Consider the following 17228-nt stretch of genomic DNA (forward strand, 5'->3'; position numbering starts at 1 on the left):
AGTCTTGCCATACTTTGTTTAGACTTACCTTACTTCTTGCAATAAGTTACTTCCATTTTTATTTAGGCAAATTTACCAGTTTTATTTATGGCACTGTCGTTTAGCATTCTGCTTAGAAGAATTTTTCTCACTAAAGGATTTTAAGTTAGTTCAGCCATGTTTCTTTCCACTGATTTTGCAGCTTTTCGTTTTTTACACTTAAGTCTTTGGTCCATCTGGAATTATTTTAGTGTGAGAGGGAAGGAAATCCAGGTTTACTTATGAGTAGGAGAGTAAAATGATCAGAGCCAAGCTTCAGAAATATAAATCTGGCAGCAGCTTATAATTTAGAAGGAAGAAGAAAAAGGCTAAAGCGAAGAAACCTGGTAGTTGAGATAACACAGCACCAGGGAGTTGAGGAGACAGCTATACCCAAACTATAAGAAGCACCGATCCAGGGTTTCACAAAGCATGATCCAGGGAACACTCACACCTCGAGACGCTCCACGGACTGAAAGGGTTATGTCATCAAAGCCACTGGGAAAAGCTGTTTACTCTTTTCTTACTTGGAACTTCCCTATGTAGAGTAAAATATTAAACACAGCTAAGAACTGTATTAATGACAAACAGAAGCAATAATAAAAACAGCTTAAAACTTTTCTACTCTGTATTTCATAAAATTATTTAAATATAGAAAACATTTTCCTTGGGGCACCTATGAACGTAATATTAAACTCCTCCAAATCAAAGCTCTGGAAGGTGAAATGCATGCCCAGAGTTGCCTAATATGCATGGTAGGTGAATTATATGAAGATATGATAAATGAATAAACTTTGAAGTAGGATGGGCATGGTGGATTAAACTCCCAGACCTTCCTTTCAGTAACTGTATAACCTTAGGCATCGTAATTTCCTTATGCCTTACTATCTTCACCTGTAGATGGAAAAATGCCAACTTTGTAGAATTATCTTGAGAACTGAATGAACCACTAGACTTCGGTAACAAGAGGCTCCAAACGTTTACATAGTATGTGCTTCTATTTATACTATTACTACTCAATTAATTTAAAAGGGGAGAGTGTGTAACGATGTATGCAGTACTAATTAAATATTCATTTACTTTATTTTAGCTGTCCAAGTAACATGCACTGATAACTTGTCTCTATATGTCCCTTCTTTTTTTTTTAGAAATTCACGTTCTTTTATTTATTTATTTATTTATTTATTTATTTATTTATTTATGACTGTGTTGGGTCTTCGTTTCTGTGCCAGGGCTTTCTCTAGTTGTGGCAAGTGGGGACCACTCTTCATCGCGGTGCACGGGCCTCTCACCATCGCGGCCTCTCTTGTTGTGGAACACAGGCTCCAGACGCGCAGGCTCAGTAATTGTGGCTCACGGGCCCAGTTGCTCCGTGGCATGTGGGATCTTCCCAGACCAGGGCTCGAACCCGTGTCCCCTGCATTGGCAGGCAGATTCTCAACCACTGCGCCACCAGGGAAGCCCTATATGTCCCTTCTAAAGCTGTGATGTTTATATCCCCTTCTGTCTTCAAAAGTTGAACAGAAAATTCCTTATGTTATATCCTTCTCACAGGGATCCCATGTGGTTTGGGAAAATTTCATGAAACAATCTGAGCTGTCTTGGAAGGAATGGGCTGTTTGAAATCTGAAAGTCACTAAGTATTCATGAGTACTAGCTACTGCCCCACCTACAGTCCTAAGGGGATTCATCAGGATTTCAGAGAACTTTGCAGGTTTAATCTTATGAAAATAACAGGCAGCTCAATAAGAAGGACACGTAACTCAAGTTTATCATCAGGAGAGAGTCATCAAGAACCATCATATTTGAAGATTCTGTTCTCTTGGCATTTTTTTTTTAAATGTATTTGTATGTTTGGTTGTTTTTATAAATTTATTTATTTACTTATTTTATTTTTGTCTGTGTTGGGTCTTCGTTTCTGTGCGAGGGCTTTCTCCAGTTGCGGCGAGCAGGGGCCACTCTTCATCGCGGTGCGCGGGCCTCTCACTATCGCGGCCTCTCGTTGCGGAGCACAGGCTCCAGACGCGCAGGCTCAGTAGTTGTTGCACACAGGCTTAGTTACTCCGCGGCATGTGGGATCTTCCCAGCCCAGGGCTCGAACCCGTGTCCCCTGCATCGGCAGGCAGACTCTCAACCACTGCGCCACCAGGGAAGCCCTCTCTTGGCATTTGATTTATCATCCCAAGGGGCTATTACCGGATTGAGTGTGTTATGGAAAAGATGGGCAGTATCAACAGGTGAAGTGGTTGAATAGAACAGACAAAATCACATGGACTGGCTCAAGAACTAGCCCAATATGCAAATAAGATAAATCTGTAATGAAACTCCAACTACCAACACCTTCTCTTTGCTTTTTCTAGTATAACAACTCATGGCCATGGTAGTAGAAAAAGCAGAAAGTCAAGATTAATTTAAAAAAAAAAAAAAGAAAGAAAATCACCACCATCTAGAAAAGCTTACTATCTTGATATGCACCGAGACTTTACACACACACACTTTTCACAAAAAGGAATCAGCCTTCATATTGTATTCTTTTACCTGCCTTCTTCAGTCAATAACACATCTGTCCCCTTCCATGCCCGTAAATATATTTCTATAAATCAGTTTAATGGTCATTTATGTATCTATTTGTGTGAGTGTATGTGTGTGTGTGTGTGTATATATATATATACACACACACACACACATACGCACTATATCATATAGTTTACGTACTATATCATATAGGTTTTTAAAACTAGCATTCCTAACTTAAACTAAAAATCCAATGCATTGAATGCAAAAGCTGTATTTGTAGACAAAACCTACTTATTTGTCACCAGCAAAGCTCATTCGCCAAGTTAAAAACTTCAGCCATATAGGGTCTCCAAAAGAAACGTGGTCTTAAGCTAGAAAAGTTTCCTAATTAAATGCATTTCTCAGAGTTGTTGTTTGTTTATGAAAGGAAATGATCTCCATAATTTTACACGAAGTTCACATTTTGTAATACCTGAGAACTTTTTTCAGGGGATCTTAAGAGTTCAGTTTCAAGTCAATAATTATTTACTAAGTCTTTAGGGAAACTGAGATAAACATAGATGAATTCATTCTGCATAAAAAGATTTGAACACATATGAAAAGCATAAATTTGACTTTTTTCCTATCCTCTGGCTTAAGAGTAATAAGATTCATTATATTTATACACATATCTTTAGATTCTTTGCAATATGTATACCTATTTGGAATGTTTCTTCTTGCCAGAAAAAGAAGTAAATCTGAGTTGTTTCCATATGGGATCCATAAGTTCTGACTTTCTCCAAGGGTGGCTAAATAAGAGCCAGACGTGATTTCAGAAAACAAGCAAGTGATGATTTTTGAACAGCTGCTGCTGCCCTCTAGCAGTTACACTGAGATTTCCAGAGCAAGCCATGTCCGATTGCAGCTTTCTTAACAGACCCCTTCAGAAACCATAATGGGCCTTATGGAAACTCAAGGGCATTTTTCCTCAGTCACATGGGACAGGAGAAACAACTTTCCCTTTGTAGAGCACAGTCAACTTTACTTAAGAGAGCAGGAGATTCCAGTCTAGCAGAATTCCAAGCCAGGCTTTATCCACTACAATTAGATGAAGGGAACATGCACATTCCCAGGATTGCTTTATCCACTACAATTAAATGAAGGGAATATGCACATTCCCTTTCTCCTGCACATGGTGGCTGCATGCTTCTGTTTTTTTGGTACCAACCTCAGAAGAACCGTTTCCTCCCAGACCATCTAAGGGCCTTGCTGGCCACGTTCTGTCACTTAGCACATCCTGGTTGAACCACTCCCGAGCTTTTCTCCCAGTGAGATTGACTCCCCTCCTACTGGGGAGCCCACCATGGACAACAGCCCAGCGGCACCTTGGACAAGGCTTGCCCATGGCTGGACCCTGTGATGTAGTGTACCAAGTTCACCAAAATCCATTTTTTTGAAAGACCATCCAGTGGCCAACTTACAGTGAGATTGAGGATCTGAATTTACCAATTCTACCAAAATTTGCTTATTTTAACTATAAAGTTTCACCAAAACTGTTTATTTTGACTATTTTTAAAGTTTGTATAGAATAAATAATGGGAATTAAGAAAGCTGTGGAGAGTGAGGTCCTCGTGGGGCCCTCAGATTCTCCCCCTGTACCATGCTCCCCCACAAACGTCCTTCACCCCACCCACCCCACCCCAAGACTTCCCTACCTGCCCTACTCTCTGCCTGCTCCCCACCTCTGTTCCCCCTAATATTCTTTTTCTGTCTTTAGTCATCCCCTTTCTGGGATCTTCGGCTTAGGCCAGGCCATGTCCATTCCTTTCTATCATCTTCTTTGGCCTGAGACAAATTAAATATTATTTAAGATGCTGTTCTGGCTTTGTCTTCAGAGCCAATTAACTAATATGACCCAGAGACCTTCCAAAGTTGTTTTTAAAAGTTCTCATCCAATACTGTTATACACTTAATTTTATAAATAGATGAAAGACATTGTCAATATACTGATGGATTCAGTAAATGGGCCATTTGGTGAGTAGATTATTGAACAAATTGGCTTTTGTTGAAGTGATCACTAAGAAGAGATGCCTGCACCCCTATTCTTGATGAGGTGATCAGAAGTACACAGGGGTGTAAACTTCTGCTTAGAGACAGCATGCATGGTTGCCCTTGTAACACCAAAGGAGGAGGAACCCAGGTAAAAGTTAGAGGAAAGCATGACCACATAGAAAAAAGGAGAGGAGAGGAGAGGCAGTGGCCAGGAGGCAGCACTATAAACAGAGCAGAACGCATTGGGGGGATAAAAGGAAATAAAGTTACGAGTAAGCCAGAAAGCCAATGAATGTAGCTGCCTGAAGTCTCTATAAAGGGTCAAACCTCCCAGATCTATAAGGGTATCAGCTCTCGGTGTTCCAGAAATTCACTTTGCCAAAGTACACACAACTATTAATACCTTCACATTCTCCTCTTTATTAATAAAAATACTTCAAATGTCCCCAGCCGAAGCTATCATTTAGGCATAAATCTAAGTCTACTGAAATGGATACCAGCCTTTATGGAAAAGAGACAACAGGACTGAAGTTTAGTATAATACTCACAATGGATGGGATCTCATTTGCTCCTCCTAAAACGGTATTATGTTGTAGTTTTAAGGATGAGGATGGCTACTGAGTTGCTAGAGCCAAGCCTCAGTCCCAGACCCACTGCACACTAAAGCTTTCATAAGTGCAGCCACACCTAATACCTAAGCACAACCTCCAAGTACTGATGCTCCTTCCATCAAGAAGCAGGGTGCCGGGCTTCCCTGGTGGCGCAGTGGTTGAGAATCTGCCCGCCAATGCAGGGCACACGGGTTCGGGCCCTGGTCTGGGAAGACCCCACATGTTGCGGAGCAACTAGGCCCGTGAGCCACAACTACCGAGCCTGCGCGTCTGGAGCCTGTGTTCCGCAACAAGAGAGGCCCGCGCACCGCGATGAAGAGTGGCCCCCGCTTGCCGGAACTAGAGAAAGCCCTCGCACAGAAACGAAGACCCAACACAGCAATCAATCAATCAATCAATCAATCAATCAATAAATAAATAAGCAGGGTGCCTACTTTGTCCCCTGTAATCTGGGCAACTGCTTTAACCTATGCGGGGTGGTGAAAATAACACTGTGTGCCTTCCAAGGCTCTGCTGTAACCGGTGACACAGCCCCTGCCTCGTGCACTGGCCCTTCACGTCTGGCGCCCTGAGCCGTGATGTAAGAAGTGTGACAATTCTGAGAGCACCAGGCCGTGAGGAAGCCAGGCCTCATGTGCAACAGTCCTCCTCTTCCAAGCAGCCCATCCCAGGCACCAAACATGCGTGTGAAAGGGCCTTTGAGTCTTCAGATGATAAAGTCCCCACAGTAAGTCATCCCCCAAATCTCAAGTCTTCCAGGTTGAGGCCCCAGACAGTGTGTAGCAAAGCAAGCCATCCCCACTGTGCCTTGTCCAAATCCACACTCCAGAATTCACGAACACATGGTAAATTGTTACACGCTGATTGTCTCTGGAATAATACCCTTCACCATCGTGTGCCATGCTCCCTGCCTCAAATTCAGCATGTTGGGGACACCTGAGGTGCGATGGCATGATGGAATTAGCTGACCAATACTGTAGCTGACCTCCAAATTAAGCCACAAGTAAAATCACAGACACATGGAAACACACACATACACCCTCTGTGGACTTCATCCTCTGTGTAAACCGTGCACGCACTCTCTAGCAGAATCCACCATATCGACGTCACGATCAAACAAAGGAAGTAAAAAGAACTACTCAAAACATAGCATGCCATGCTGCACATATTATTATACATCAGCATGGAAATGAACAGAAAAAACCACTCCTACAGAGAAATCCAATTCAACCAAATGGAAGGCATGCAAAAGTCAAGTCAATGATCTTCGGGTGGGTGTAAGGTGATTTTTTACAAGCAGTGGACACAGGAAGCAGGCCTGTTTTGCTCCAGAATACTTCATAGGAATGGAGATGGGATCCCACAGAAGGAACAGGTAATTGACTATCTAAAGCAGGGGAGGACCAAGACCTTCTAACCAACCTATGAGGATGCAGAGTGTCAAAACAAAACCCATCAACAAAAATCTCTAGAGGAAAGAGCTCAGTTGTGAGAATCCACTAATGGCTGTTTGGATGCTGGTCTATATCCTAGCGGAAAAGGGGTAAAGAGAAGCAGATTCCCAAACTCAGCTCCCCATCCCTGTTGCGGAAGCTTGGCAGGCTACCAAAACCCACCAAGTGGAGGAAATCCAACTGCTACCTGGGTTTCAGGATGGGTGTTTGCATCTTTAAAGTTTCAAGTTTGCTAATGAATGAGCATCTTTCTGAATAAGCTGACCAGATGTGTCTTCCTTGCTCTCACACAAGCACACCAATGATCGAGTGCCATCTGGTGCTCAGAGTAGGTACTCCAATGTGAAGCAAAGCCCCAATTTTCGCAAAATAAAAAGTATTGACTGTGACCTTTCAATACAGTACAACTGGGATGTGGTGCTGGCACTGGAACAAAACAACACATCCATAGGAATCAAAGAGAAATCCAAAACGCAGACCCTCATATGGACTGCGTTTTAATACCCAATCAAAAAGTGGCCATCAAATCATTAGGGAAAGGAAAATTTAGTCCTAGTTAATTAAATACCCATTTGGCAAAAAGTAAAACTAAGTTCCGATTCTGGGCCAAGAAATCAAAATAAACTTGATACAGATCAAAGAGATTAATGAAAAAAATGTAAAACCAGACAGAAAAGAATAAATATAGGTTAATGCATCTCTCTCTCAAGAGAGAAAAGGCCTTTCAAGGTACAAAAACGCAGGAAGCAAGGAAGAAAAGGAACTCTCCAGAATAAAATCGTAAGACTGGAAAAGAGGTTTGCAACAAAAACTTTATAAACAAAATTAAAAGGCAAATGACGAATTAGAAAAATATACGTGAACATATCCAGGAACCAGGAGAATAAGCCACAGAGATGCATGGAGTTGACTGTGTACAATAGAGAAGCAAATATCTCTTAACCAAATATATCTCAGGGTCCAAATTTCTCAGCACAAATTAAAACAAAACCAAGACGATACTGCTTCTCTATCAAAATTGACATAGATAATCTACACACAGTGGAGGTGAGAAACGGGAAGTGGATCACTCATATGCTCCTGGTGGGTGAGCAAAATAGAGGTGTTTCTCAAGAGTGAACTGGCAGTTCTGTTAAGGAGAATCTTGAGATGTCAGATCGTGTGACAGAAAACATCCAATTCACTGCAATAAACGACTTGCAAAGAAATAAAGTTTGACACACAGATGTAGGCACAAGAATGTGTGCTGCAGCCTTATTACTAGTAGTTAAAATCTGGAATGATAACCTAATCTGGCACATTAATAAAACAAAGAAAGGTGTACTACTGTTTTTAATTTCTTCTCAAAATACAACTTTTATAATACAGAAAAAATATATATGTGAAGCAAAAATAGCAAATAACCAAGTAATTTGAAGTCAGATCCTATTTTACTTTAGAACTCAGTATTTTTTATAAAATCAGATCAGTGTAGTACATTCAGTAAAAAATTCCAATAAGTAATGACCTACTGGGATGACTTCATCCACACCAAGCTTTCCCATGTTGGTCGCTATGAAACTTGAGGGGCACCTTCTGAGTCAATTTAAGATGAAGAAAATAAAACCACCAATTCACAATGGAGTTCTTATTCAAATAATGCACCCTTAAAAACTAGTGTCTCTTTCATTTCTGCTGTTGCACTGATAAGAAAGCAGGAACTGGTCTCAGAAAACAACCTTAACCAACCCTTTGCCCCGCTGGCAGTGGGCAGGGGGGTGAGGAGTACAAAATCTAAAGAGAAAAACAAGAGGTATGCAAGCGGTGGGACAAATTATCAAGAAACTGGGAAGAAGGGCCCTAATAAAATTGGCGGAAATGCCACAAGTCATTGCCTTTCCCAGAGGGAAAACACAGAAATAAAACCAAAAGAAGAATAACTAGAACCAGACACAGCAATAATAATAGCTCGTGGCCACTGTACATGGCTATGTCACCCCTACCGCACACACATCCCCATAAGCACACGCACCAGCTTAATCACCACAATCATTGCTGGATGGTGTCTGAGCTGGTATGCAAACTCAGATGGTCTATGCCCCGAGTCTGTGACTCTGACCCACTGTCCAGTGCCCCCAACACTTCCCATCCTAGCACAAACAAGGTCATCTTTGTTGGGCAGCACAGGGTATACAGAAGAGACTGATGAGGGGCTGACCCAAGCCCACAGAGCTGCCCGGAGGCAGAGGGGTGAACCCTCAGTGTAACCCATTCACAGCACACTTGCTGGGAAGCTACACGGCTGCTCCTCAGCATATAACACAGAGGTCTAGAAACATCCAGCCTGTCCCCCAATCACAGCTGCAATGAGAATGTTCCTCTCTAGGTCTAATACAAGAGCATCCTTTCCTTTTTAAAGAAGAAATATATAATCATGAAAATGGTACAATCTTTAAAATCAGCCTCCTAAATCACAAGAGGCAAACAGGACCCAAATCAGAGGTACCTGACATTTGAACATTTTGGTAGCAGTTTAGTCATTTATTAAACCCCTATTGCATGGCCAACTTTTCACACTAGTGGGAGATCTTTAAAAATTTTTGTCTAAACCATTCCTTTCAAATAGGAAAATGACTTATGCAATGCATTCTTCCTATAATCTGCAAAAGTACCTGTCCCTGCTCTAAAAACAGCTGTCCCGGTCTACCTGGGCTGGGATTAGAGAACCGTTTGCTGGATGAATGGGTCATGAACTGTCATTGCCTAAAATTCACATCAAGAAGACGACCATGAACCCTCAGCCCTCAGGCCTACAGCTGAAGTGATGTGTATGCCCTAGTGATGTTGCTGTGAACTCCTGCAATGGGCTTTTCTTTCCCTTTTGCAGTATTGCAGTGTGGCCACCAGAGGGCATCAGTAACCTAGTATGCTAGTGCACAGCAGGACGCTATGCAACTACCCTTCACATCAATGGAAAACACAGGGTTTCAATGAAAGGGCTGTTGACAAAGTTTCCAGTCCTCAATCACAAACCCTATAAGGTCCTTTGAACATCCTTTTCCTGAGAGAGATATGATGACTTTTCACTTTACTGCCCAGTGAAAATATAGGGGGAAAAAAATGACTTTTTACCACCCAACATCTCTAGATTTTTCTGCATTATTTTATGTCACATAACTGAGATGTTTTCCAGATACTTCATTTGAAAACATGAGCTTCACAACTTGATCACTTCCTCATTAGCTTATACCTCCTTATTTTAAATAAAGATGTACTTGGCTACTCTAAAAAGCAGCTTCTCCAATAGAAAATCCAAAATCAGATCATGATATTCTAGACTGAGGTCAGCAAATTTTGGACATGGGTAAAATCCAGCCTCGTGCCTGTTTTTATAAATAAAGTTGTACTGGAACATGGTCATGTCCACTGGTTTACATATTATCTATGGCTGTTTGGTCACTAGACCAGCAGAGTAGCTGTCACTAAGTTTATGGACCTATGCCCCATAAACTCTAAAATATTCATTTCTGTCCCTGTACAGAAAAGGTCTGCCAACCCATGTTCTATATGGAATGTTACCTACGCAGCAATGATTATGTAATAATCCAAAGAAAATGCTGACCTCTTCCCTCAGCAGGGAATGATTCAACAAAAAAATTCTTTTCTCCCTAAAAATTCACAAAGAGTGATGGCACAATTGGGTTAAATATCCTGGAGCAGGTCCTCTGTAGTCAAGGGTGCAACACATTTCAACAACACTTTGAAGGCATCCCTGTCATAAGTGAAATCAATATTTGGTCAAATTGATTATATTTTAGACAAATATAAAATACATGATTGAATATATGTAAAATAAAACATAAATCAACTCCTATGCTGAAGATGGGGCATAAAGAGAGAGCACAAGGGTACTGACAAATTAACCCAAACTAAGAGCCAAGTGTCCAAGGTCAGTGATGGGAAAGCTGACACGGAACACAGGAACCAGCTCTGCAGTGGGAGTCAGGATCATGGGCCAAGTTCATTATCATTATTCATTAATTACCATAACACACACACTATCATTTACTGACTATTTTCTCTATGTATGGCACTATGTTATATACACTTTCTTTTTTTTCAGTTCTTACAACTACATTATAAGGCAAGCTACATCATGCCCATTTTGCAGATGGGTAAATTCCACTTGACAGTGAGTGAGTCGCCATCGGAAATCACAAGCCAAGAAGTAGATGGTAATGTCTCACTCCTCCTCTTGTCCCCCAGAGCCACCCATTCTGGTGAGTCCTGCCTCAGCCACTGCTTCCCTGCAAGTCCCTGGTCAAGTCACTTAGTCTCTGTACTTCTATCACCTGAATTAGAACTTCTGTTAAATGGGTTGCAGCCGGTGATCTGTATGACATTTTAAAATTGTATGTAAGTCTTTTTTTCTGGACTCTATCACTAGGTCCCAGTTGAGTACCAGCGTGCTGCTCATCTCACTGAAGGGACTGAATAAACGCTTGCTGAGTCAAGGTGTGAGTGAAGGAACTCTGTTCCCTCCTGGGAAGATGTTTTCCCTTTCACGATAGTCTTTAACACTCCTTGTCTTTAAGTCCGGCACTTAAGTTGGATTTCCTTAATGAAGAACTAAAATGTATTAAAAGCATTCTATGTATAAACCACCAGTATGGCTCAGTAGGGCATACAAAGATGAATAAAACAGTTACCCAGCTAATATAGCACTAATAGTAACAGGGAGGAACAGTCATTTATCCAATTGAGGGTAAAGGTGTACGGTTTATAGAGGTAAAATTTTCATAGGACTGAGATGACAGGGAGCTTATGTCTGTGAAAAACATAGAAGACTAGATAGAAATGCCATCTGAATAGATCTTGAAGGATATTTAGTACTGAAACAATCGGCTCTCGATCCTATATCCAGAGAATCGGAGAACACGGGATACAGCATAGTGTAAATTCATAGATAATTCACAAGTCCTTTTATATTTGGTACTTCGGCACATCACACCGTTCTCTGTACCTAATTATGTTAATGAGGTGAATACCAAGTTAAATTATGTTCAGAGAATACAAATTGAGTAAGAGTGCAAATGCATAGTGAGGTCCAGCCCCAAGAAAAGAAAACGCCATGTCTAATCGGGAATTGAAACTCTCCCTACCAGGAGAAGCACGCGTTTCTGCTCAAGTGCCACCACCCAGCGTCTAGAGCAGTGGTCCTCACAATGTGGTTCCTGGACCAGCTGCATCGTGATCACTTGGGAACCTGTCAGAAATGTAAGTTCTCGGGCCACAACCCCAGACCTACTGAATTAGAATCTCTGGGGGTGGGCAATGTGTATTTTCATACGCCCTCTAGGTTGTTCTGATGCTCACTCAAATTTGAGAGCTACTGGCCGAAAGGACTGTGCTGGATAAAATTCTGAGGTTGGGCTGGGTTCCATAGAAAATATTGGCATAGTGATAAGCCATGTCAGTCCAGGGCAAAGGAGGCAAGCACTGGTGCCAGTGACTATGAACCCTGCACAAATCAACAGTGGGCACCAAACATGCCCTGATCACTACCTTAATACTCGTGAAAATCGAGCAGTCATGAACACAGTCACAGTAAGGAAGGCACACCACACTGCAAAGTATAGAAGAAGTACTTGCTGAGAGGGGGGTGTTTTCTTCATAGGTAATGATTAATCTTCCCAATAAATAAAAGAGACAGGAACAATGTTACTGGTTATAAAAGATATAGGTGCTAAAACAAGTTATGATCTAGATTCCTTACTAGGTATTTATCCTTGGATTATATTAGGTTGACACAAGATAAAGCCAAATTGTTATATGATGTTTAACTCTGATGAAACTATGAAGATAGAGATGCTATTGACGGCATTAGAGCACAGATTACAGTCTCTCCTTTGGCCCTGAAGCAGCGAGGTGTGGAGTAGGCACACATAAACCCTATTGTTTTGGTCATTTTCTGATGTAGGCAATGGCTGCCCCGTCATCTGCCAAGTTTACTGACTGTCTCCTGAGTATCTGTTGTAAGTGTACTGGTGTGATGTATCAAGGGTGGTGTGGCCAGATCACTCACATCAATTAGGGATAAATAATCAGAACAGATGGCAAAACTGGAAAAGGGGCAGCTGGCCCTGGAAGAGGTCCAAGGCCTGGGCACAGCCCCAAAGCTACATACTATATTGGAGCTTTCCAAAAATGTACAACAGGACACGTATTTTAAAGGTTTAGAGCACTTTCTTTCCAGTAAAGTTAAATGTGCTCTCTGTGGAACACACTTCCAATCTCCAGATAAACTGTCCCAAATCGAGCTCCATAATGATCATCATTTGACAGAAGCATCCACTGGACACTACAGGTTCTGAGCAAGAGTCAGGATATTTGTGGGCAGGCACCTCACTCTAGTTTATGATCATGTCCCTCAGATGTGATTTCAGGTACAAAATGCTATCTGCCCCAAATCATTCAAAATAACCTTAAGAGAGCTACCTATTAAGATGCAGACATTTATAATAATAGTACACAATGACAGTACACAAGAAGTTGCACAACTGATGGATAAGAAATTATAACTTTGACAGAAAACACTATTTACCAACAAGTAGAAAGTGAAATTTGTTCACCATTTTGAAATCCTGAGAAATTACAAAAAGACAGAGAGAGAGAGAGAGAGAGAAAGAGACAGAAAAGAGAAAGGTAGTAATTTTGTTTTTAAAAAGTGGGTATATGCAGATCTAAAAGATGGAAGTTGGTGAGATCAGATTGATGGAAGAACCCACAGTCCAAAACAGGAGCAGTAGAAAGTCACAGCAGAAAAAGTTTCAGGGGCAGAGGTGGGCCAAGGGGATAGGATGGCAGGTGAACCAGGGATGTTCCAGCTTGGAGGCAGTGGATACAGGAAGCAGAAGATGGCCTGAGCAAGTACCATGGTGACTGGTTGGTACAGCACACATAGAACAGCTGGATGGCCCAGCACTGCCCTGTCCCTTTGGTGCCGAGCAGTGACCAGCAAAGGCACTTGCAAGCAGGAAAAGTGAGCATGGGCAGGAAGCCAGTGAGGAAGGTTTTCCATGACGGGGGATCACCAGGAGCCGGCCTGAACGACTGGCTCTCCCTGTCTGGCTGCATGTCCCAACCCTGCTCATGCTCAGTGAAGTCAGGACACAGCAGTAAGCAAAAATAGCATCCATAGATGGCAACAGGGACACACAAATAAAAAGAGGAGTGGAAAACACAACCAAAGGATATCCAAGGGAGAAAGCACCAAACAGGAGATTTTCAATGTATACTTTATGCTCTCAAAGCTGATGGCAACATCTCATGCATGAAATAGACTGTTCTAAAAATGAAAAAAAAAAAATGCCAACTCAAAAGATGAACAGAATATCACAATGGTCATAACAACTGACGAGAAAACAGTAAGCTGGAAGGCCCAGCTGAGGAATTCTTCCTGAAAAAAAAAAAAGGAATGGCAAGAATGAGAAAGAAAAAGTAAGAGACACAGAAGACAAATGGAAGGGAGACCCATCCTCCGTTTCACAGTTTTTCCAAAACAGATTAGAGAGGAACTAGCAGGAGAGACTGGCAAAGACCTGGAGAAAGACACAAAATTCTTTAGAATAAAAAGGTCCCACCTACTAAAAGAAATAAATGAAAAGAGACAACAAAGGAAAAACAGATATATTTACCTGTAATGAGATGTAAAACCTCTGAAGGACAAAAGAGGCCATAAAAATGAGGGGTAAACAACAGACTGGAGAAGAAAAATTGCAACACCCAACAAACAAATGAATGCTGAAAATTTTAAAGACTCACAAAAATTTAGAAGGAAAAGCTCAATGGAAAACTGGGCAAAGGATATAGAGAGACAGTCACAGGAGAGGAACTACAAAGGTCCATGTTCATCACCATAATAATCCACGAAGCACAGCTTAAAACAAGTGGACACTTGACCTAGAAGATTGCCAAAAACTAAGTAGAGTGATAAAAGGAAATATTCAATGGTGACAAGGTAGGGAACACATAACCATAGTGTAGGAGAGGACATACTCTGTACCTTTTAGGGGGCCATGTACCAGTATCTTTACATTTGCAAATGTGCATCTTCAGGATCCTGTAATTGCATTTCTAGGTTCTGCCCTGAGCTGCTCACAATAGTTAACTTTTATTAAGTGCTAGAAGCCCAACAAGGTTTTAAGTCACTACCTTCAATCCTCTTAAAAGCCTATAAGGTAGGTCAATACTAATGTTCTTGTTTTACAGATGGGGAACCTAAGTCACAGGCGGGTCCAGGAACATTTCTTAAATCAAATAGCAATAAATGGAAAAAACAAGGTTTGAGCCCAGGCAGTCTGGCTCCACTGTCTGCTCTTAAACATACACTATTCTTAATCTAAGATATATTCTTAACTGTGTATGGAGCCATACACAGGATGTTTATTACAGCATCATTTATATGGCTGAGAAAGTAAGAAAAAACAACTATCATCAGCAGAGAAACAGATATTTAACACAACATACTATGGAATACTATTAGTATTTAAAAGAAGGGAGATATAGTTACATGGAAAAGCATGGAAAATCTTTAATTCATATTGTAAAGTTTAAAAAAATCTTAATGCAGAATATGGAATATGCAGAATAATACTGCAGAATAACGATATTAAAATATCACTTTAATTAAGAAATATATGTGTGTGTAAATGCACAGAAAGAGGTAGCAAAGGTGAACAAATCAATCACATATGTTATAACATCATAACAGATGTTATCCAGAGGGAGGGGAGTCCAGTGGGATTTCAGGGCAGGAAGGAGGATGGTTCAAAGGGCATTTCCATCTATGCGTATGTTTGCTAACTTAGATCAAGGATGTATTTCCATATTTCTCATGGATAATTAAACTAGGATCAAGGAAACATTTTCTTTAGCAGTTGTTATATACCAGCCATAAAGCACTTACAGCAATCTTATTTCATTCTACAATAACTTTATGTGATCATCAATATTTGATTATTACTATTAATTTAATCATAAAAAAAGGACAGCAAGATTCCATGTGTTTCAATAACTCAATGCAAATACCTTGATACCTGGAGAAGCTTAGATTTGAGCTCCAGTCTAGCACCAGCCATGCTGAGATGGAAAAGGTTGACTAGCAAGGTTGACAGGAGGGTTGAGAGGAAGAGGTCTGCAGGCTACCAAGGGCGCCCAGAGCCAGGCCTTACCACAGCGATCCCGGACCACCAGGTTCCGGCCTTCCTTCAGGTGGATGGTGAGGAGGTAGGCGAAAGGGCTGGGCAGGTTACTCAAGCCGTCGCCGGCTTCCCCGAGAGTCTGCACAGATGGAGAAGCCATTGAAGTCAGTTGTCTTAGGCCCAAGAAACAGAATGTCGGAAACACTTCTTCATTTAAGGAAAGAAGATGATCACTGTAATGGCAAATCTGTGAGCGCCCTCCTCCACTCCCACCCACCCGTGTCGATGACACGGTTACACTGTTCTTTATCCTTCTCCCCAGTGGGATTCTATGAGAATTCATGACAATAGCGTCACAATATTAACTTCCCAAGAAGAAGCAGGTAAGTTGCATGCCGACATCTGACATCCCCCTAAACTCACCCATGCCCCGCAGGATCCTTATCCTATAGCTCCCAGTGGAGGACCCAGAGAGGACACAGCATGCAGAAGTCCAGCTAAGGGGCGGGTTCCCACGGCCCTGGTCCACACCTCTCAGCTCGGATATGTGATGTCTCCCTCCTCTTCTCCCCTCACCCCACCAACCCCTATCAGTTCAGGTCCACCTCCTGCACATGTAATAAAAACATTCCCGTTCACGACTACTCAGCTGATCACCTACTGATACATGCCCAGCCAACATGTGCCCCACCCCTGGCTCCATATGGGAGACACTTCCTCTCTGCTCTCCTGCTTGTGGCATATTTTTCTTTCACTCCCTGGTCCCCATTATAGTGTTTCCTACACTTACGCACACAGTCTCACCTCCCACCAAGTTCACTTTCCTCTCCAGGAATGCATCAACTCCTACAAGCCACAACATCAAATTTGGTTTCTGAATATTTCTTAAACGAATCCAATTCAAGTTTTGAAAAGAGCAAATTTGTGTCTTTTGAGAGAAAAAGTACAAATAAAATGATTTATTGTTCACTTATTTGAATTTCAATGAATCGATCTGTGGCTAAGTCACTCTCGACAGCGTTCTTTTGAAAGTTTCTCGGTCCATATTTCAAAGCACTTCAAAATGGCTTTGTCTCCTGCACCATCTCACTCAATTTCACAGCTCTGTATTTTTAGAAGAATCTATCCCACTCTGACAAATCAATAGACACTGAATTCATCTTTTCCAGCCACAATTTGCAAGGCCTGTCTTTGTGGGTGGTAACAGTTCAGCATCCTTTAGAAATAAAAGAGGCAAAGATCCAAACATTTGATAAGAAATATTTATAGCATTTACTTTAGTGTTTGTTTGTTTTTAAGGAATGCCACTTACAGATTGCTCTTCGAAACGCTGGGATGTCAGAGAAGCATTCAGATCACCACTTCCACAGAGCTTCTGTAAACAAGAAGAAAAAATAATAATAACCCTGCTTTTA

At 41.5% G+C, this 17228-nt stretch overlaps 1 protein-coding gene across 5 annotated transcripts in view; it reads right to left on the reverse strand.

The window, feature by feature from the left end:
• The window catches only part of MCTP2 (multiple C2 and transmembrane domain containing 2), a 189025-nt gene that overhangs the window by 151321 nt on the left and 20476 nt on the right, over positions 1-17228 (reverse strand). For all 5 annotated transcript variants that reach the window (XM_068537524.1, XM_068537521.1, XM_068537515.1 and 2 more), the window contains exons 2-3: positions 17126-17188; positions 15844-15952 (exon numbers count right to left, since the gene is read on the reverse strand). In XM_068537524.1, the coding sequence (XP_068393625.1) occupies positions 15844-15952; positions 17126-17188 (172 nt within the window). The remainder of the gene's footprint in view (positions 1-15843; positions 15953-17125; positions 17189-17228) is intronic.

This window comes from Eschrichtius robustus, chromosome 1 (assembly GCF_028021215.1).
Source record: "Eschrichtius robustus isolate mEscRob2 chromosome 1, mEscRob2.pri, whole genome shotgun sequence".
Classification (NCBI taxonomy): Eukaryota; Metazoa; Chordata; class Mammalia; order Artiodactyla; family Eschrichtiidae; genus Eschrichtius; species Eschrichtius robustus.